Genomic DNA, 23,748 nt, shown 5'->3' on the forward strand with positions numbered 1-23,748 from the left:
GGGAAAATCTTTCTACAGAAAGTAACATAGTTCTTGTTTCCAGCAGCAGCAACAAATGTCAGATTTGAGTCTCTATAAGTACTTTAGGAACACAAATGAAGAAAACATGTGTACTACTGTGCATTGGTCATTCATGGATTTCTAAATAAGGCAAAAAGGGAAGAAGCAGTTCCTCAGAATTTAAAGGTTATTGTAACTCCTGTTGTTGTAATAAGAAAGAGACAAATGGAGGCGCTGAATATATGTGGGTCATGCTTGGTAGCCTGTATTTATGTTGAATTATACATCTAAAGATAGAAATAAAATCTGTTTTGGTTGTGTGTGTGTGTGTGTGAAGTAAACCCTCCTCTCTGCCTGCAGGTTTGCTTCTTCGTGGCTCTTTACTACAATGTCATCATCAGCTGGAGTCTCTTCTACTTCTCCCAGTCCTTCCAGCAGCCGCTGCCATGGCACGAGTGTCCCCTGGTCAAGAACACCACCAGTCCCTGTAAGACACACTCACCTGTACACTTTAAAGTCCAATTAGAAGACTTGAAGGCTTTAATTGTGCTCCATCTGTTAACCACAGTACAGTACAGGGTTAAAGTAAAATAACATCCTGAGCCTTTTGCAGACTCACTTCTCTTTAACATCACATGCTTTTCACCATTTATTTTCAAATACTAAGCGGTAAAATACTATTTGTTAATAGTAAAAGTTCAACAGTTTTCAAGACTATGCTACACGGTCACCCATAAAGTTGGAATATTTTTTTTTTTTTACCTCTTTCCATGAAATGATTGTTACAATGTGATTTATTCTTGACAGATGAAAATGTAAATCTTCTCAAAACTTTATTAATCAATCATGTAAGACACACTCACTCTAACTGAGACCGTCCACTTTTAAGTCCAAGTAGAAGACTTTTTTTGGCAGGGATGTGGGATGTTAAGAGGCTGCAGCTTCACTTATCTTCAACAGCACAACACAACACACCATTTATTTTACTAATATAACACTAAATGTGACTCTATGTAAACAGTACAACAGCTTTTAACCCAGAAGAACCAATGGTGACACCTGTGTAACAAACACTTTAAATCTTCTAGAATCTCTCATATTCAGCTTTATGCTTCACATTAACTCATTAAATCCCTAAGAGACGTATACTCAACACCCTGAATATTTAAATTACAGGGTTGGTACGGATGCTTGAAATCCTTGAAAATGCTTGAAATTTAATGTTGAATTTCAAGGTTTGAAAAGTGCTTGGATTTTGGATTAAGTGCTCGTAAATGCTTGAAATTCTTACTGTATTTCTCTTGCAATCTGACTATAGATAACCGCATTTTCAATGGAAAAATATATATAAAGTGAACAGCCTATAGCCTATAATCTGAAATGAAGACCGCTCCGCCTGGGTCTTCTTGTTCCTGAGATGTTTCTTGTTGCTCTACCCTGTATCTTCTTACTGAAGACAGTTTTTCTAATTCCTAGTGGATGTGAGGGCTCCTGAAGTATTTGTGGGTCTTTCCTCCTAGTTTGGGTCGTGTTTAGTTCCACCAGCTGCTGGTTGATGATTTTTTGTGAGCTTCCTTTGGCCCCTAGATTCCCATACCAGTATGATTTATGAGAATAGCAAACTACTTTTAGTTGTTAAAAGTGTAATGCCATTGCTGCTGGTATGGTTAAGTGAAATTTCCCCTTTTAGTATCGAAGTACTCATCTGAAACATGTCATTTACAACCATTGAAAGGTCCTGGAAAAGCTTGAAGATGGACCTTGAAAGTCCTTGAAAAGTTCTTGAATTTGACCACTGAAAAAGTGTACGAACCCTGAAATTAACCATTTGGTTTAATCCTCGGGGGTCTATGAATTGTTTGACGTTCCGAGGTCATGTAAAACCAAAGAAATGATCGTTTTAATTTGATAGTACAAATTTATTTATTCAAGTATAAAAGTAGGATGGGACGAGGCAGGCGTGGCATTTAGTAAATATGGAAAAAAGGGGTCTAATCATCCAACACTGCTCCTATAAATAAACATGTTTTTATGGTAATTTTTCGTATGTAGTTTTATTATATTTTAATTTTACCTTTATATGTTCATATTTGCACATTTGTGGTTTTTATTGTCTTAAATAGTATAATTTTATTTCAGATTTCATGATTTTTGTGTATTTTTGGGCTCAATATGTTAATAAAGTGGGTTAAAGTGAAAAAATAGTTGTTAGATCATGTTGAAGTTGTGATAAGAAAATACCAAATACCAAACATGGCTATAGTAAATATTATGTGGTATATAAAGAGCAAATAGGCTCAGACCCCAGAGGGTTAACGTACATGATACCTCTCATAATTATCAGTTGGGGGCCCCATGACTTCCATCTGGAGCTAACCCTGCAGTGGTAAAACCAGACATACACTTTCTCACATGAACGTTAAGCCTGAAATCAAATTTGCAATGCAGAAACAAGAACCTAGCCAATTGTTTAGTCAAACTTTAGTTTGGCTGCTTTCCTCTCATAATATTTGTAGGTGAACTAAATTGACTCAAACATAATAAACCACATCTACAACACAATAAGTTCAGGTGAAGTGACGCTGGACATCCGGCACGGTGCAGGAAAACTTTAAGCCCTGAGCTTTAACACACAGTATCCTGACATTTTACGTGGCAATATCAATAAATGGACGCCAAGTAATAATGTTTAGAGACATTACTAATACTGCAAACACAAATTAAACGTTTCAGTAATAGAATAATTAAATTAATTGCTTTCCATCCACTGGATGATGCAGCGTTGAGATGTTTACTTTACAAGTCCAAGCTGAAGAAGAAGAAAGGCTATTTAACTCATTTATTATGTTTTCATGCAGTTAATTTGCACTATTTATGTAAACAGTAGAACATTTCTGCAGGTTTTTTATGAGACAGATGGTCAGGCTGTCTGTTTGACGTTTTGCAGAAATAAAAATGATTACAGTGTGATGAGTAGAACAGAACAACTTTATCTTTTTAGATAAAAAAGACATTGACCCAGATTTCTTTTGGGAACATTATATGCAGTTGAAGAAATGTTACAATTTACAATAAATCACAATACCGTGTAGGTTATTACAATACTCTGCATGTCACAAAATATTTAACATGAGAATAATGGACGCATTTGTAAATCCAAATGTTGGATGTTCTACACTAAAATAAAAGCGTTTCTTTATGAATTAATGTAATGTTAGGTTAAAAAATTAACTGTATCATCTCCTCCTATACTGGAGTCAATCTATTTATTGAAAATACATATGTTTATTTAGAGTAATAACTTTAACAAGCTGAGTAAGCCAGTTGAAAGTGCCATTTATGTTTCTAGACCATTTTTAAATTGTGAATTTTCTTTCTACAATGAAAACTATTACTATTTTTACATGCAAATAGACTGTTTTGTAGTTTTATTATTTATATTTTTTCTTCTGTTTCATAGACACCTGTGGCTTTTGTTTGTATTTTGGGTTCCTGGCAGCTTTATACTTTGTTAATTAAAATAAAATGAAAAATCTGACTAATAGCCAAGTTCGTGTGGAGAAAAAGGAGCCATGCACGTGATGTAAGGACCTAATTTGAACCAAAATTTCCTGGACTTTAGAGGTTTAACTGACCTCACATTGCATCATAACTTAAGTGTTGTGGTAATATTGACCCACGGGCTGTAACTTCTGCCCTTGTGTCCACAGACGTGGTGCCGGAGTGCGAGAAGAGCTCGGCCACCACCTACTACTGGTACCGTAAGGCCCTGGACATCTCCGACAACATCTCTGAGGGCGGAGGACTCAACTGGAGGATGACGCTGTGCCTGCTGGCTGCCTGGTCCATGGTCTGCCTCGCCATGATCAAGGGGATCCAGTCCTCTGGGAAGGTAAGGGAGAAAAGATTTAGTCCTCTGAAAAGACGACTTAGAAAACAGAGGAAGTGGCTGCAGCAGCTCGGCCTGTTTAAAGACTCTAATGCAGGGGTCTCAAAGTCAAATTACCTGGGGGCTCCTGGAGGTAGTATCAAAATGAGCAAAAAAAGACACAAATTTACTAAAAAAAGACACAAAATTACTAAAAAAGAAAAAAATGACAGAAAAAAACCCCACTAAATTATTTAAAAAAGACACAAAATGACCAAAAAAGACAAAAATTAATAAAAAATACACAAAATTATTTAAAAAGACACAAAATGACACAAAATTACCAAAAAAAGACACAGAATTACCAAAAAAAACCCACAGAATTACCAGAAAAGACACAAAATTATTTTGAAAAAGACACAAAATGAACCAAAAGACACACAATTGTTAAAAAAGACACAAAATGACACAGAATTACCAAAAAATACACAAAATTAGCAGAAAAGACACTAAATTACTAAAAAAGACACAATTATTTAAAAAATGACACACAATTATTAAAAAAGACACAAAATTATCTAAAAAAAACACAAAATTATTTTAAAAAAAGACACAAAATTATTAGAAAAAAGACACTAAATGACCAAAAAAAGTAATGAAAGGGACCTTCCACACACAACACGGTAAAGTGCCATTCATATAAAACTCACATTAAACTTTCATATCAAGGTGGGGGCCACAAAATATCATCACGAGGGCCGATACTGGCCCGCGGGCCGCGAGTTTGAGACCCCGTGCTCTAATGTAACTCTGTGACAGAAACAAAAGGCCGTTTCTCGCCGAGTGTTTTAGAAAATCCTCTCACACATAATTAGCTCACTCTAAGTTAAAAGGCTTGCGGAGTGCAAACTGAATGGATGGCTGCTCTTTAAAGACACTCCGCTAATGCAACATGACAAATATTTTCTAATGATACAGTCTCCGACGTGACCCCGAGAGCTCATGTGATCTTGTGGCTCAGCTTACTTTAGCTTAGTGCAGCAAAGCTGACAGTAGCGTGACTAGCATCCGGAAGGATTAGCCCACTGACGAAAGGTTGGCGTTTCCTCCTCCTCCTCTTCTTCTTCTCCTCTTACAGGTGATCTTTATCACTCCACACTTTATCTTATCATATGACAAGCATTAGCTGGTGCACCTCCAAGGTTACAGTCAAGCTCGTGCTAATTGGGGGAAAAAAGCGGTCGCAGTTTTTAATCTTCCCAGAACGAGCTTTGATGCGGAAGTCATTTGATTTGGGTCTTATCCTCACTTCTTATGTCAGGTTTCGGGCTACGCTACAACAAAGTGTGGGGTCAAAATTAATATCACATTTTTTTGTGTCTGCAATAGAGTAAGGTCTCACAGAATTTGAATCAACTTAACTCAATGAAATGAGTCTTTGTAACAGCGCCAAAATCATGACGAATTAACACCCGGCTCTGCAGCTCTGCTGGGCTTTAAAGCCTCTTTTGGCTCATTATTTTGGTTTTACGGCGCATTTACTGTTTGGTTCAGTTCAGCAACTGCCACCGTTTCCAACACGAAGGCTCGGACAAACCCACTGTGTGCAACCAGCCCAACACCAAACAGCAGAGACACAGTTAGCAATGAAGAAAGTGGAACATTTAGCAGCAAAAAGACCAAGATGTGTTCCTCAGGGTTGGTGGAGACCAAACAGGAGCTAAAAGGAGAATAAATTGAACTTAAATTCATCAGGCATAGTGAGAAACATGACTCCAGTAGGATAATCGTGTGTCTCTACGTCTTTTTGCTAATGTAACATTTCTTTTGCAGCTTTACTTATGTGGTCTTTGAGCGTGATTTCATGACGTATAAATAGCATGCCAAGTTTGAGGACAATTCACATTTCATTTTTATGTTTTTTAAGCTTAGTTATTTAACACCAACTTGTCACATTTAGATAAACACACGGTTGTGGTTTTAATCACATAGTTGATACTACTACTACTTGGTTAGCTTTGGGAAAACATCATAGTTTTGGGTTTGTTACTTAAATTATGCACATAAACTAGCATAAATAAGTCAGTGTTGACTTTTGGTTTGACACAGGACATGAACAGTGATCTCCTGGGTGAAAGTTGTTTTTTAACCCATCTATCCACCCCGTCCTTCTCCCTACGTGGACTTTGTCGCTCTTTATCCTCTTCTTCACTAGAATATTTGTTGGAAAAAAGAGAGCTAAACAGAGAGTAAATTGAGACTCTCTCTCTACGTCTCTACGTCTTTTTGCTAATTCGTAACATTGGCTTTCTAAGGCAGTTAAATGCGGCAACCAGCTTGTTTTTGAATTTTAAGGATGTGGTCTTTCAGCATGATTTCATGAGAAGGCGTATAAATAGCATTTCACATTTCATTTTTATACTTTTTCAGCTTTTTGGCTGTTATTTAACACCAACTAGAAACATAAAAGCACAGTTTTTGTGGTGGTTTTAATCATGTGGCTAACATTTTAATTCACTAAAACTTTTCGGTTGTATTAAGGCAACAAAACTACTCGGTTATAATTGGGAAAACATCATAGTTTGGGTCAAAATAAGTTAGTTTGTTACTTAAATTATGTACATAAACTAAAAAAATATGTCTAACCCATCTATCCACCCCCGTGCTTCTCCCTATGCGGACTTTGTCGCTCTTTATAATCTTCTTCATTAGAATATTCGTTGGAAAAGACCACCTTTTTGAAATGACTTCTTAAAAAGTCATATATTGGACAACATACAGTTGATTTACAGATTCTGAAAGATGAAAACATCTTGTTTTCAAATCACTATAACACTCATATCTTCTGTAAATAGATGATTATAAAATATGGATTATGTGTAAGTACCCAATGCATAGTCACCTGTGGGGAAAAATGCAGCAATAGCACATGAATTCACTACAATAAGTAGTCTTCAAGTTATTTAAATGTTGGCTCAAAAGAAATATAGGTGAAAGGAATTATGTGCAGCCATGTTATTAGATAGTAACTGTATTTTTTGCGATTGTGTGGGAAACTCCGTGAGCTTTCCCACCTTTTTATCCGGACATTGTCCTCAGCTCAGGTCTTATCCCAACAGCTGTCTGCCTCGTCTTCTGCCCTGCATTCACCGCAGCAGCAGCAGACAAAACAACAGCGGCGCTTTAATCTCGACCTGTGCCACGACGCTTCGCTCTACCAGACACTCTCATTTCCCCGTCTGCTGCTGCTGCATGCTGCTGCTGCCTGGCAAGAAATGTCACTGATAACCACAATCACTGTCACAATCACTCTCACAGCTGCCGCTCAGGTCGTCCAGCTGCCCAAAATAAAATGAACAAATATAAATATTGGGTTGTTACGAGAAAGAGGAGCCAAGCAGAACCACCCAGGCTCCCGGTTAATTACAGTACAGTTTGAGCCAGATGGTCGTCCTCCAAATACCTGGCGCGTCTGGATGGCCTTTTGAGTTGGCGAGAGTATAAAACGGGCGTGAACTTTTCCCTTGAAGGGGGCCAGCTCCAAGTGTCTTTGAAGTTTAATCAGCACTGTGCTGCTATACAAAAGAATATTAATGCCCTCTCTCCGCTAGCCGCACTCACAAAAGCCCCTTTTCCAAGGAATATCCCCACCGAGATCTGCATTTCTCTCCCCGATTGTGTGTGTGTGTGTGTGTGTGTGTGTGTGTGTGTGTGTGTGGGCGTGAAAGGGATCAGACCATTTTGGTTGCCGTGGTTACACGCGCTCTTTTGGCTTGGCGTGATTGTCAAGAGTGTGGCCAAAAGGAAAGAAAAAGGAGAGAGGGTGAGGGGTTTATGATGGCCGATTGTCAAGTTTTTTGGTAGAAAAGTGGTGAAATTCTACATCAAAAGTGTTTAAAAGCTGCTTTTTGGAACCAATATATTATACATTTGGTTGCCATGGTTACACGCGCTCTTTTGGCTTGCCATGATTTAAAGTAAAGGAAAGAAAAAGGAGAGAGGGTGAGGGGTTTATGATGGCCGATTGTCGGGTTTTTTGGTAGAAAAGTGGTGAAATTCTACATCAAAACAGTTTAAAAGCCGCTTTTGGAACCAATAATACTATATATTTTACATTATACATTTGGTTGCCGTGGTTACACACACTCTTTTGGCTTGGCGTGACTGTCACGAGTAAAGGAAAGAAAAAGGAGAGAGGGAGAGGGGTTTATGATGGCCGATTGTCAGGTTTTTTGGTAGAAAAGTGGTGAAATTCTACATTAAAACAGTTTAAAAGCCGCTTTTGGAACCAATAATACTATATATTTTACATTATACATTTGGTTGCCGTGGTTACACACGCTCTTTTGGCTTGGCATGATTTTCCAGAGTATGGCCAAAAGGAAAGAAAAAGGAGAGGGTAAGGGGTTTATGATGGCCGATTGTCAAGTTTTTTGGTAGAAAAGTGGTGAAATTCTACATTAAAACTGTTTAAAAGCTGCTTTTTGGACCAATAATACTATATATTATACATTCTACAGTTGGTTGCCGTGGTTACACGCGCTCTTTTGGCTTGGCGTGATTTTCAAGAGTAAAGGAAAGAAAAAGGAGAGAGGGAGAGGGGTTTATGATGGCCGATTGTCAGGTTTTTTGGTAGAAAAGTGGTGAAATTCTACATCAAAACAGTTTAAAAGCTGCTTTTTGGAACCAATAATATTATATATTTTACATTATACATTTGGTTGCCGTGGTTACACGCGCTCTTTTGGCTTGGCGTGATTGTCAAGAGTAAAGGAAAGAAAAAGGAGAGAGGGGGAGGGGTTTATGATGGCCGATTGTCTGGTTTTTTGGTAGAAAAGTGGTGAAATTCTACATTAAAACTGTTTAAAAGCTGCTTTTTGGACCAATAATACTATATATTATACATTCTACAGTTGGTTGCTGTGGTTACACGCGCTCTTTTGGCTTGGCGTGATTTTCAAGAGTAAAGGAAAGAAAAAGGAGAGGACGAGAGGGGTTTATGATGGCTGATTGTCAGGTTTTTTGGTAGAAAAGTGGTGAAATTCTACATCAAAACAGTTTAAAAGCTGCTTTTTGGAACCAATAATATATATCATACATTCTACAGTTGGTTGTCGTGGTTACACGCGCTCTTTTGGCTTGGCCTGATTGTCAAGAGTATGACCAAAAGGTAAGAGCATGATTGAGCATGATAGTGTTTTGAAAGTAAAAAAAGATTCAAAATCACATTTTATGTTGGACCGAAGGACTAAAAAAAGACACAAAATGACCAAAAAAAGACACAAAATGACAAAAAAAAGACACAAAATGACAAAAAAGGCACAAAAAGACACAAAGTTACAAAAAAAGACACAAAATGACCAAAAAAGAACACAAAATGACTATAAAAGACCCAAAATGAGAAGACAATGACTTTTCCAGGTTTTCCAGTTTTCCAGGAGTCTTTTCCAAATATTTTCAAAGTCTTCTGGTGTATAGGTAGCATTAGACGTAAAATAGCCTTTAGATGAACAACGCCTTTATATATGATCACTCAAAAGTGACATTTGTGCCCGTCATCATGGGAAAAACCTTCTCTCAGTATCAGTTTATGAAGATAACGGCGCCGTTCTCAGGACGTGACCTCTGCAAGAAGCACATGCTATCTGCCATGACACGCAATCTTTCATAATAAAAGTCTCTTCTTTATTTGATAGAACATAAGACTGAGGTTGCAAAGGAGCAGATATCCACTTATCACCCAGTAATGGCAGCCTGTTTGGCTTTGTGCTGACCAAGGACACAGCTGTGTTCTTAAACAAGAGCAGACAAGAGCTGCAGCTGAGGAAAGTAACAGCTCAGCAGGAAACGCTGACATTTGACTGGATATTTAGGGATATATGAAGTCCTGTCACAATTATTACAATATTGATTTATCAAGCTCTGAGAAAGTAATCAAAAGCTTTACCTACTGTAAATTTACCTCTAAAGTTCTGGTTGTAAACTCCATGAGGCCAATTTCAGTTTGATGATGATATACCAAGTAAAATGATAGAACTGGATGGAACCCTCTTATATGTTAGATTTGCAACATTTGTTCGCATTTGCAACATTTAAAATTCTTTATTGAGCATGATAGTGTTTTTGAAAGTAAAAAAAAAGATTGAAAATCACATTTTATGTTGGATTAAAGGACTAAAAAAGACACAAAATGACCAAAAAAAGACACAAATTGACAAAAAGGCACAAAATGACAAAAAAAAAAGACACAAAATGACCAAAAAAAAAAGACTCAAAATGGCTAAAAAGACACAAAATTACTAAAAAGAACACAAAATTACTAAAAAAAGACACAAAATGACCAAAAAAGACACAAAATGAGAAGACAGAATGACCAAAAAACCCCACAGAAGACACAAAATGACAAAAGAAGACAAAATGCCCAAAAAAAGACACAAAATAACTAAAAAAGACACAACAACAGACACAAAAAAGACATGAAAAGGATTCAAAAATGAACAAAATAGCCCAAGACTCCGTAGAGTTTAGTCGTGGCTTCATGAAGATATACTGTCATTGTTAAATGTGCATGAAAGATAAAACTTTCTGCACTATTTAATATTTAGGGATTATATGAAGTCCCGTCACAATAATTACAATATTGATTTATCAAGCTCTGAGAGAGTTATCAAAAGTTAGCATACACCGCACAATATCGCCTGTTGTGTTTAATTTGTTCACATAAAAACGTCACCAACAGCAGGGATTTCCCAACTATTTTATGACTCTGGTGCAGCCTGAGGGTTTCTTTTAAGAGCTTCTTAATCGAATAAATATAAAGAACTATGCTGAGACACATTTTATTGTAATTTTAGGTCACGCTGCTTCTATCCGCTCCTCTGTTCTCTGTGTCCGGGTTTCAGCGTGGGCGGGGCTCAGGCAATTAAAAACGGCTCTTTGAAAGCATTAATTGGGCCTAAAATGACAATAATATCTTTTATCACAACTATTTCTTGGACAACATATCAACAACAGAATGTAGTTATCAAGAAACAAGCTTTTAAGTAAAGTTCTTTTAGCTTTTTGCTTATACTCTAAATTTACATCAAGTTTTTTTTAGATTTTCTTTTACGTTTGTGAAGCACTTTGTAAACTTGTTTTTGGAAAAAAAAAAGCTAGGCTATATAAATAAAATCCATTTATTATTTTTTATAAAATACAAATATTTTCTTTTTATTAAAATAAATACATATATTACTATTTTATAAAATACAAATATATTATTATTTTTTAATAAAATAAATAAATTTAATTACTTTTCATTAAAAACAAATATATCATTATTTTCAATAAAAATAAATACATATTTTATATTTTTTATAAAAATAAAAATATATTAATATCATTATAAAATAAAATAAAATAAAATAAAATAAATATTTCTCATAAAATAGATACATATATTATTATATTATATCATTATAAAATAAATTCTGACTAAATAAATAGATATATTATTACTATCATTAATATTATTATAACATTTGCGTCTGTGCTGTCGTCAAGAAACAAAGTTTCAAAACATTTCTTTGATAATGAAAAGATAAAGAAACTTTACTTCTCAGTCTCTACTACAGTCACAGCTGCAGCATGACTTCCTGTTGAGGTTGAATGTGTTTAGGTTGTTAAAGAACGACGGTGGGGGAAAACATCTAGAGTATTACAAAAAGTTTAGGAGAATCAAAGCTTATAAATTAGTCTTTTTTCTGCCTCCAAGCACTGCAAGAAAATAATTAAACTTCCCGATCCTTGACTGAACTTTCAGCTATAAATTAATCCCTTTCCGTCTGAGAGAAGACATTAGAGTCTCCCTCAGAGCTTCATATGGACCACCATGGAAGAGACGCAGTGTCTCTGAATCACTAAGTGTGCTCATGACTCAACGCCAAACCATCTCCTAGTGCCCGCCCGCCCACGCCCCTCTGCCAATCCTGTAAATCGACGTGTCACAGCGTAGCGGCTGAGTCAGGCCTCTCCGTCTTTAAGCACCACCTCGTCTGCACACACAGATAAAAACCTGTGAGGCCCGCCGTCTAATTAGCGCCATAATTGGACAAAAGGGGTCCTGCACAGGCACAAACCCTGCTCATAGTGGCTACTTTCACAACTTTCACGGCACATTTAACCCTCTGGAGTCTCCAAAAGCTCCAAATCATTCAGACTTCTTCATCACATCCAGACTAGAAAACAAAGCAGCGTGGAGCCCTACTGTAAATTTACCTCTAAAGTTCTGGCTGTAAACTCCATGAGGCCAGTTTCAGTTTGATGATGATATACCAAGTAAAACTGGAGACAAGCTCAAATAGATTTAGTATCAAATGATAGAACTGGATGAAACCCTCTTATATGTTACTAAAAAGACACAAAATGACCAAAAAAGGCACCAAAAGACCAAAAAAAAGGCACAAAAAGACAAAATGACTAAAAAAATACACAAAATGACAAAAAAAAGACACAAAATTACCAAAAAAGACAGAAAATGACCAAAAAAAGATACAAAATGACTAAAAAAGACACAAAATGACTAAAAGAAAGACACAAAATGACTAAAAACGACACAAAATGGCTTAAAAAAAGACACAGTAAGACACAAAATGACTAAAAAGAACACAAAATGACTAAAAAAAGACACAAAATGACCAAAAAAAGTCACAAAATGGCTAAAAAAAGACACAAAATGACCGAAAAAGACACAAAATGACTAAAAAAGAACACAAAATGACTTAAAAAAAGACAAAAAATTACCAAAAAAGACACAAAATTACCAAAAAGGACACAAAATTACCAAAAAAGACACAAAATAACTAAAAAAGACGCAACAACAGACACAAAAAAGACATTTAAAGGATTCAAAAATTAACAAAATAGCCTGAGACTCCATAGAGTTAAGTCGTGGCTTCCTGAATATATACTGTCATTGTTAAATGTGCATGAAAGAAAAAAGTTTCTGCACTATTTACTGCTCCGGTCATATTATTAGCATGAGCACTACATAGATGAGTCAGGCAGTGAGATCACAACACCTTTATTTTTATACTTCTCTAAAGACACACACTCTTATCGTTTGACAGGAACTGAAGCGCAGTTATCGTCTGCTGTTTTTAACACTACTCTGTATCTACAAACTCATGATAATTGGCCCTGGAGGAGGCATACTTTACTTATTAAGTCTGTAGTAGACCGAGTAAAACAATCTTTTTTAAATGAGCTAGTTGGCATCAACAACAAAAAAAAACTGAACTTAAATGCAGCTTAGTTTGATTTAATTGGAAACACATTTTGTCATAATTGCTTAGAGATTAACCTCTAATTACTGTTTCAATTATGCATCCACAGCTCTTAATAGTTTCATGTGGTTCAAGGCACTCAGGAGTGCAGATGAGGAGAAAAAATAAGGAGGATTTTTCTTTTTTCAGTTTGCACTTTGAGAAAAAAGTATCTAAACTATCGTGTTCAGTAAAGTTGGAAAGATCTTCACAGATTCACGTGTCAATAAGTTGTCAGAGGAACTTTGTTTTTAGAGAAACAGTTCACTAGAATAAAAGCTAAAACCTGGTTTTCATCAATGTCATAAAATGAGAAATAAGAACAATATTTAAGGTGTAGTAGAACTAAAATCCCCCGACACATAAAGGAGATATTCATGGTAGTAGCTGCTACAAATATTGTTTTGGGAAAATCTGCTTTTTATGTGAATTATTTTTAGAAACAAATTAGAAGTATTGAAGAAACTCAGGTTGTAGCTTGCAGTCTACTTTACCGAAAAAGTGACTTTATTCTCTGCATTTCTACTTTTTTCTCTACTTTTTTCTCTTGTTCTTCCAACACACATCTCTTGTTTTATTTAAATGTTTAATATTACCATAATTAAGCTTTATTTTTATGGTAATTATTAGGGTTTTTTTTCCATTTCATAGTTACTTATTTTTAATTTAACTTGTGAATTTTAATATAGATTGAGGCCTGTATTAAGCCCTTTTGGGTTTTTTTTTTGCCACTACCTTGCACCTTCCTTTTATTGTTATTTATTAAACATATGCTAATCCACCCCCACACTGGCTTAAATAAAAAACCCAGTCCAACATCCACCATGCATATGTGGCTTTTATTGTGTATATTTACAATATTCATGCATAGGACTGTAATTATAAATTGTTTACATCAATTTAAGTGCAAAAATGTCAGAAAATAATATAGAAAAAGTCTAAATCAACAAGTTCTGTCCCATTACGACCTTCCAATTCCTAGATATTACATTTGCAATGGTATAAAACAGGAAAAACATCTGTATGTAATGTTAACTCAAGGGCCACTTACCTGCTCTTTCTGCACTTTCAGCACAGACTCTCATAAAATGTAGCTTTTTCTGTGCGTTTTGGCCTTTCAGATGCACGCAAACACCATTTTAGGTAACTGGAAAATAGCTTTTTTTTAAAACTCTTCCGGGTTAATGTAACGTCAGCGTGTCCACTGTTCATTTTTTTTTTTTTTACCTTGCACCTTCCTTTTTGTTATTCTGCGACGAACATCCGGGTAGTTGAGGCAGAGCAATCGAGCGCAGAAAACGGATGCGCTGATTGGCCGAAGAGGCGCTATGGCAACCGGGTAGCAACAAATATATCTATGGCAACAAATGTTAAAAAAGAAAACGGAGGTGCTGATTGGCCGAACAGGCGCTCTGTGTATCTGCGCTCGATTGCTCAGCCTCAACTACCCGGATGTTCGTCGCAGAAAATTGAAATTGAGTTTTGTGAACTGAATTTGAATTGTGAGAACTGAATGTTCAGTTCCAAACTAATAAATTAAACTTCAAATTACAATTCAGAGTCAGTTTTTCAATCCAACGATTCAAATTATACAATATAAATTCAAATTCAGTTTCTGGTGGCACATATTTCAGCCCATATTATTTCTTTATCTTTTTCTTTTTGTCTTATTATTGTGCAAAATAAAAAACTTCAAACTTTAAAACCTGGCTCTAATCCTCTTCTGTAGAGGAGTGAACAGCAGAGTGATTTTGTTTTAGTAAAAGCTGACAGCTGAAGTTGTTTAACAGGAGGTTTTGTTTGCTTACAGGTGATGTACTTCAGCTCCTTGTTCCCGTACGTGGTGTTGATCTGCTTCCTGGTCCGGGCGTTGCTCCTGAAGGGCTCCGTGGACGGGATCCGACACATGTTCACACCCAAGGTAACACACGTTTACACTCAGTGTCTCTATAAAAACTGTTCAAGTAGAAATACAGAGTAAGGATTCTGTTCTGAGTTAAATTAATCCACAAAGTGAAGTATTAATACCTTGATTACAGGGCTTCAGGTCATTTATTTTCTTACATTTGTCTATGAAATGTCAGAAAATAGGACAAAATGCAACTTATATATTGTCAGAGCCCAAGGTGATGTCTTCACATGTCTTGTTAAGTTTGACCAACAGTCCAAAATTTATAGAGATTGAGATTATTATCATGAATGACAAAGACAAGCGTCAAATCATACATCTCAAAAGCTAAAAACAGCACAACTTTGTCTGACACAAAATGACTAAAAAAAAGACACAAAATGACCAAAAAAGACACAAAGTGGCTAAAAAAAAGACACATAATGACTAAAGATCAGAAATGACTAAATTTACTATACTATTTACTATATTTTTTGATGTACTTAATTTTTTTAAACCATTTTTCTATGCAGTATACGATGCTGCTGAAATAAAAGTCCGATTTTTATTGTAGAAATGTATAAATCAGCTTCTAGTGTAAAAAAAAGTAAACAAAAATCACAATAAATCTCAATATCTAATATACTGTATAAGTCTTTAAAAAATGCAATACCTATTGAATCATCACTACAGTATCATGATAGTATCGAATCAGAACAAAAATATAACCCTAACAAAATAGTCTATATTTATCCAAATTAATTAATAAATTATATCTTGTTTCATTTAGGCACAATTTCTCTTTTGAACATGTTCTTATTATCACTCAGCCTCTGTTGAACTGAATCCTCTGAAAAAAAAATATGGAAAAAAAGATGTTTGAACTCAAAAAATGAGCTCTGCGCCGTGATTGGCCGGCTCCTCGGAGGCAACGGGCCAATGGCAGCTGCGGCTGAGGAATCATGTCGCCATGGAAACAGGAGTTACTGAGGCTTTATGTAAGCAGCCAGAGACGCTGGAGCAGCAGAGTCCGTCTGTCTCCGAGTGTCTGCTCCGTGTCCTCAGCTGACATCTTCCACTTCAAAACAACTCGCTGCTGCCACCATCTTCAAAGTCCTGCTGCGAGTGTGTGTGTGTGTGTGTGTGTGTGTGTGTGTGTGTGTGTGTGTGTGTTAATAGAAAACGATAACATGGGAACTGTCAATCTGCCAGCTGTCATTTAGCAGGACGGTGCATGGAGAGTCTGCAAAAAACAAACAGAGAAACATGTTATGAGAGTAAATGATCTAATGGAGATGATTGTGAATTATGCCTATATAAAGCAATTAAGTATATATATATATATATATATGTAGATAAATCTAGATCAGGGGTCTCAAGGTCAAATTACCTGGGGGCCGCTGGAGGCAGTGTCAAAATGACCAAAAAAAGACACAAAATGACCAAAAAAAAAAGACACAGAATTACAAAAAAGGAAACAAAATGACCAAAAAAGACACAAAATTACAAAAAAAAGACACAAAATGACAGAATGAAACTAAATTACTTAAAAAAGACACAAAATTACAAAAAAAGACACAAAATGACAGAATGAAACTAAATTACTTAAAAAAGACACAAAATGACCAAGAAAAGACACAAAATGACCAAAAAGACACAGAATTACCAAAAAAAAAAAATTTAAAAAAGACACAAAATTATTAAGAAAGACACAAAATTACCAAAAAAAATTTATTTAAAAAAGACACAAAATTATTTAAAGACACAAAATTATTAAAAGACAAAAAAAAAAAAAAAAGACACAAAATTACCAAAAAGACACAAAATTATTTAAAAAAAGACACAAAAATGTTTTTTAAAAAAAAGACACACATTTTTTTTTTTTAAAAGACACAAAATTGTTTTTAAAAAAAGACACAAAATGACCAAAACAAGACACAGAATAATGATGAAGCTCCATGCAGCCTGTGTTGCTACATTAAGTGACTCTGCCTGTGTTTCCAGCTGGAGATCATGTTGGAGCCCAAGGTGTGGCGCGAGGCAGCCACGCAGGTCTTCTTCGCTCTGGGCCTCGGCTTCGGCGGCGTCATCGCCTTCTCCAGCTACAACAAGCGGGACAACAACTGCCACTTCGACGCCGTCTTGGTGTCGTTCATCAACTTCTTCACCTCCGTGCTGGCCACCCTGGTGGTGTTCGCCGTGCTCGGCTTCAAAGCCAACATCATGAACGCCAAATGTGTCGAGCAGTGAGTGCAAGCTTCTTCTTCTTCTTCTTCTTCTTCTTCTTCTTCTTCTTCTTCTTCTTCACTTTCAGATATTTATAGACTGTGACTGAGTTTCCTGCAGACGATCAAAGAGCCGATCATGAGTTCAGGAGTATTTTTAACTCCTCAGTTTTGGGGAAACGGCTCTTGCAGAATTGATGCAGACAACTTTATCGATCAATCAATCAATCAATCAATCAATCAATCAATCAATCAATCAATCAATCAATCAATCAATCAATCAATCAATCAATCAATCAATCAATCAATCAATCAATCAATCAATCAATCAATCAATCAGACTTTATTTGTAGAGCACTTTTCATACAAGAGAGATGCAACACAAAGTGCTTTACATAAAAAAGGAGAAAATAACAATAATAATAATACTTTTAAAAATAACTAAACATCCCATCCTATTATTATTATCATTATTGTTATTGTTATTATTATTATCATTATTGTTATTATTACTATTATTATTATTATTATTATAAACAAAGCACAAACTGAGGAAGCTCCATCTCAACATGGAGCAGTGAGGAAACACTGGAGGCAGGTTAGAAATTAATTTGATAAAAAATAAAGTAAGATAAGATAAAATAAAATATAATAAGATTTAAAAAATAAATAAATAAATATATATATATATATATATATATATATATATATATATATATATATATATATATATATAATAATAATATATAAATAAAAAAGTAAAAGTCAATATTAACAATGGAAAGTTTAAAAAATTTAATTTAATTACATTTTTAAAAAGCTAGATAAAAAAAGATAAAATGATAAATAAATAATTAAGAAATAGAGCATGATAAAATATATATGGGACATTTGGGACACCTCCATCCCACCCATCCTAGGCAGGTTAGAAATTAATTCGAAATTAATTGGATAAAAAAAGTAAGATAAGATAAAATAAAATAAGATAAAAAATATATTTATAATAATAAAAAATATATAAGTAAAAAAGTAAAAGTCAATAACAACAATGGAAAGTTTAAAAAATTAAATTAAATTAAAGTAAATTAAAAAAACTAAATAAAAAGGAAAAACAATAAATAAATAATTAAGAAATAGATCATGATAAAAAAAATATATAGAAATAGACTAATAAATAGTAGAAAAATAAATAAATAAAAGAGAAGATGTTATAACACTAAGATGCATGAGCAGAAAAATCTCTAAAAATGGTTCAGGTAAAAGCCAAATTAAAAAGAAAAGTCTTAAGTTTGCTCTAATAAAGTATAATAATAATAATAATAATACTAAAATCTGAACAGTCTGTGATGGCCTCAGGTCTTCAGGAGGCTGTTCCACAAACGTGAACCACAACTTTACAGTCCAAACATTTTTTTTTCTTTTTTCAGGAACACCAACAAGATTGTGGCGTTGCTGGGCAACGGCATTGAACCGAGCCTGATCCCGCACCACATCAACCTGACTCAGGTGAGCCAGGTGAGTGCGGAGGACTACAACAAGATGATCGAGATCATCCGAGGGGTGAAGGAGGACGAGTACGGATCGCTGGGACTCCAGTCCTGCAGCATCGAGGACGAGCTCAATAAGGTACAAGCACGTCCAGACACATGTTTTTATGGGACTTTTTTTGTATATAGTTTTATTATATTTAAATTTTACCTTTTTATATGTTCATGTTTGCATCCTATGTTTACATACACATTTACACACATAAAACACACATAAAAAGACAAAAAAACACACAAAAAATACAAAAACACACAAAAATAGAAAAAACGCACAACAAAATATACAAAAAACACACAAAAAACACACACAAAATGACAAAAAACACATAAAAAACAAAAAAACGTTGTTTTTTTTTTTACAAAAATCACACAAAAAATTACAAAAACACACATAAAACACACATGAAAAACACACAAAAAGGCAAAAAAACCCACAAATATTTGTGTATTTTGTTTTAGTAAATGGTACAATTTTTCAACTCAGATTTCATGATTTTTGTGTATTTTTGGGCTCAATATGTTGATAAAGTAGGTTAAAGTGAGAAAATAATTGTCAGATTATACAGGTGGAAAAAAAATGGATACCAAATATGGGTATAGTAAACATTTATTATGTGGTACATGAAGGTTAAAATCAAAAGTATTCAAAAACGGCCAAAATAGGCTCAGAGCCCAGAAGGTTAACGAGAGAACAAACTGTCTGTTTTATCTCTACGGTAGCATAGCACACCTACTTCTCCACTGCTTTAATTTTATGATGTTAATCTGCTGTTAAACACTTTCTGCTAGTGTTTCACAATAAAAGCTTTCCAGGAACGGGAAGGGATTAGGCCCTCTGAACTGCTGAGAGGGTTTTAATGTGAAACAGATGAGAGTTGAGAGTTCACGATACTTACAAAACACAAGGTTTAGAAACAAAGCTTCAGTAAAGAACACCTCTGAAATAAAGAGGCACTTGGTTTCATGATGACTTTGTTAAGCAAAATAATAGCTGTTTTGCAAAGTAATGACTTAGTATCTCAAAATAATGATGTTGTTTTGCAAAATAATAACTTTGCATCTTAAAATTAAGAGAAACTTTGTGAAAATAATAACGTAAGTATCTGGAAATTATGACTTGACATCTTGAGATAATGAGAAACTTTATGATTTCATGAGTCTCAAACTCAAATTACCTGGGGGACACAAAATTACTAAAAAAAGACACAAAAAGACTAAAAAAACACACACAAAATGAGTGAAAAAAGAACCAAAAAGACCGCAAAGACAAAAAATGACACAAAATGACCAAAAAAGACACAAAATGACCAAAAATGACACAAAATTACAAAAAAAAAGACACAAAATTACAAAAAAAGACACAAAATGATCAAAAAAAGACACAAAAAGACTGAAAAAAGACACAAAATGACCAAATAAGACACAAAATGACCAAAAAAGACACAAAATTACTAAAAAAAGACACAAAATTATTAAAAAAGACACAACATTACCAAAAAAACACACAGAATTGCTAAAAAAAAAAAAAGACACACAATTATTTTTTTTAAAAGACACAAAATGACTAAAAAAAGACACAAAATGACCAAAAAAAAAGACACAAATGACCAAAAAAGACACAAAATGACCAAAAAATACACAGAATTACCAATTTAGACACAATAAAAGGGATTAAAGTACCCAAAATTGGTATTTTAGTAGAAGTATTTCAGAAAATGATGATAAATAAAGAGGCCCGGACACAGATTTCTGACCTGTTCTTCTTCTCCCTCCACCAGGCGGTCCAGGGAACCGGCTTGGCCTTCATCGCCTTCACCGAGGCCATGACCCACTTCCCCGCCTCGCCCTTCTGGTCCGTCATGTTCTTCCTGATGCTGGTGAACCTCGGCCTGGGCAGCATGTTCGGCACCATCGAGGGAATCCTCACGCCGCTGATCGACACGTTCAAAGTCCGCAAGGAGTTTCTGACAGGTGAGAAACTTCAAAATAAAACTCCTTTAACTCCTGCAGGGATCACACTATTTCTAATTTGGGACTGAAGTGTTCCGAAATACAATTTAAATGATCATATTCTAATAAATTACTTACTTTTAATATGTTTTATACTTATATTAACCCTTTGGAGTTTGGAGCTATTTTGACTCATTTTCATTCTGCCTGTATAAACCACTCGTCATTTTTTTTTAAGCACAACCTCACCTATATGACCTGATATTTTATATATAAACACACATAAACCCACAAAAAAACCCACAAAAAACACATAAAACCCCTTTTAACATAAACACACAAAAAAAAACAATTTGAAAAAATTTTCAAACAAAAAAGACAAAAACACACTCAAAACACACAAAAACGAAACATTTTTTTTAAAACAAAAATCACACAAAAAGTTATAAAAACACACTCAAAAACACATAAATAAAAAAAAAAACACAATAAAATACAAAAAACACAAAAAAACATTCAACATAAGAGATTAGATTAAAAATGCTGAATGCACACTGCAGAATTTTGAAATATGATATTGTAATCCCTCAGCTGTGGCTGCAGGATAAACGGAGGTGGGAATGTTTGGAAATGTTGCAAAAGAGGGCGGAGACAGGATTACAAAAAGTCGTCTGCAGACTTCTTGTATGTTGAATGTGGAGGTTGAGTAGTTTAAGTTTAATTTACCTTAATCCCTGAATGTCTATAGAGTCTGAAGCAACTCATACAGGATATTAACTGTTGACTCTTAGATTTCCATATATGGAAGGTTCAGTTTAAAGACACAAATACAGAAGCTCGTTGCTGCCCGGAAAAGAAAAAATAAGAGATAATATGTGTTCCTCAATAATAATGACTTAGCTTCTTAAAATGTAATGACTACGTGTCTAAAAATAATGACAAAGTATCTCATAAAATAAGAAACTTTTTCATAATAAGTGTCTCACAATGACTTAGTATCATAAAATAATAATAAGCTTTTTCAAATACTGACTTATCTCAAAATAATGACTTTGTTTCATGATGACTTAGTATCTTAAATTGACTCTGTTTAGCAAAATTATGACTTTATTTTGCAAAATAATACCTCAATATCTGAAAATAATGACTTAGCATCTTAAAATAAAGTGAAACTTCCTGAAAATAATGATTTAATATCTCAAAAAATTACTTTTTTTTGCAGAATAATACCTTAATATCTGGAAATAATGACAAAGCATCTCTCACAAAAAGACTTTGTATCTCAAAATAATGATGTTGTTTTACAAAATAATAACTTTGCATCTCAAAATTTAGAGAAACTGTCTAAAAATAATAACTTAAGTAAACAAAGTAAGTAAACAAAAGGGTCAAGGTACCTTCCAAAGCCTTAAAGCCCTAACCCCACAGAACTCAATATAAATTGACACTTTGTTTATTTTACAGTTCAACCTACATTTCAACTCCATTTAGTGACAATAAAAGGGATTAAAGTACCCAAAATTGGTATTGTAGTAGAAATATATCAGAAAATGATAATAAATAACAGGAGATTTGATTAATGACGGCTCGCTGCTGTGACACATGACGCTGAGGCGATGTGGGTCATTCTGACTCCAACAGCTTTAAATGGGTCCTGCTCCACTTAAACACACTCCAACTCTGCTCCGTTTATCTCAACTCTCAGTGAGAATCTAACATTTAAAGTGAACCTCTACAGACTGCAATAAGGTGTGTCTAAAAACAAGATAAAAACACTAAATCTGAGGGAAATTAATTAAGATGATTAAATCTAGAAATAAGCATGTTGAACACTTTAAATAAGAAATTAACTCTTAAAACAAGATAAATTATCTAAAACTAGATATAGGTAAGTTTTTTTATCTTGGTAAGAATCAAATAATTTGGAGTGTGTGTGTGTGTGTGTGTGTGTGTGTGTGTGTGTGTGTGTGTGTGTGTGTGTTCTTGTACTTCCTACATAGTGAGGCCCATAACACATTTTTAGCCAACAGTGTGAGGACATTTTGCATAGTGAGGACATTTTGGCCGGTCCTCACTTCTGCGAGACTTGGTTTTAAGGTTATTTAAGATTGACTACGCTTCATGCACTGCAAAAAAGGGATGTCTAAAAAAACCCACTAAAAAAACACTAATTCTGAGGGGAAATTGTGTGTGTCAAAAAAGGCACAAAATTACTAAAAAAAAAAGACAGAAATGACCAAAAAAGACAGAAATGACCAAAAAATACACAGAATTACTAAAAAAAAGACACAAATGACCATAAAAAGACACAAAATTACTAAAAAAAGACACAAAATGACCGGAAAAGGCCCAAAATGACCAAAAAAGACACAAAATGACCAAAAAAGACACAAAATGACCAAAAATTACACAGAATTACCAATTAAGACACAATAAAAGGGTATTGTAGTACAAGTATTTCAGAAAATAATAAATAAAGAGGCCCGGACACAGATTTCTGACCTTTTGTTAGCTTTAGCGCAGAATGTTGAACACTTAACATAGGAAATTAACTCTTAAAACAAGATAAATTATCTAACACTTCTAAATCTAAGTTTTTTAAAATCTTGGTAAGAAACAAACAATGTATTCATTGACACATCCCTGAGTGCGTCCAGTACTAACGGCCTCTCCTCCTGCAGTGGGATGCTGCGTGCTGGCCTTCTCCATCGGCCTCCTCTTTGTTCAGCGCTCAGGGAATTACTTCGTGGCGATGTTCGACGACTACTCGGCCACTCTGCCTCTGCTCATCGTGGTCGTCCTGGAGAATGTGGCCATCGCCTGGGTCTACGGGATTGATAAGTGAGTACAAAACACCATCATCTGCATACATCTTGACTTTTTATTACTCGTCTCTTGTAATATGTAAATAAACTGTTTACATAGTTTAGATATAGTAGTAAACTGCAGCTGCATTCTTCATGTT

General features: G+C 34.7%; 1 protein-coding gene across 2 annotated transcripts in view; it reads left to right on the top strand.

Annotated features, from left to right (window-relative positions):
* slc6a15 (solute carrier family 6 member 15) overlaps positions 1-23,748 on the top strand; it is a 49,609-nt gene that overhangs the window by 19,101 nt on the left and 6,760 nt on the right. For both annotated transcript variants that reach the window (XM_059335372.1, XM_059335373.1), the window contains exons 4-10: positions 361-487; positions 3,711-3,892; positions 14,984-15,094; positions 17,066-17,307; positions 18,714-18,912; positions 20,612-20,804; positions 23,465-23,624. In XM_059335372.1, coding sequence (XP_059191355.1) covers positions 361-487; positions 3,711-3,892; positions 14,984-15,094; positions 17,066-17,307; positions 18,714-18,912; positions 20,612-20,804; positions 23,465-23,624 — 1,214 coding nt within the window. The remainder of the gene's footprint in view (positions 1-360; positions 488-3,710; positions 3,893-14,983; positions 15,095-17,065; positions 17,308-18,713; positions 18,913-20,611; positions 20,805-23,464; positions 23,625-23,748) is intronic.

This window comes from Centropristis striata, chromosome 6, assembly GCF_030273125.1.
Source record: "Centropristis striata isolate RG_2023a ecotype Rhode Island chromosome 6, C.striata_1.0, whole genome shotgun sequence".
Classification (NCBI taxonomy): Eukaryota; Metazoa; Chordata; class Actinopteri; order Perciformes; family Serranidae; genus Centropristis; species Centropristis striata.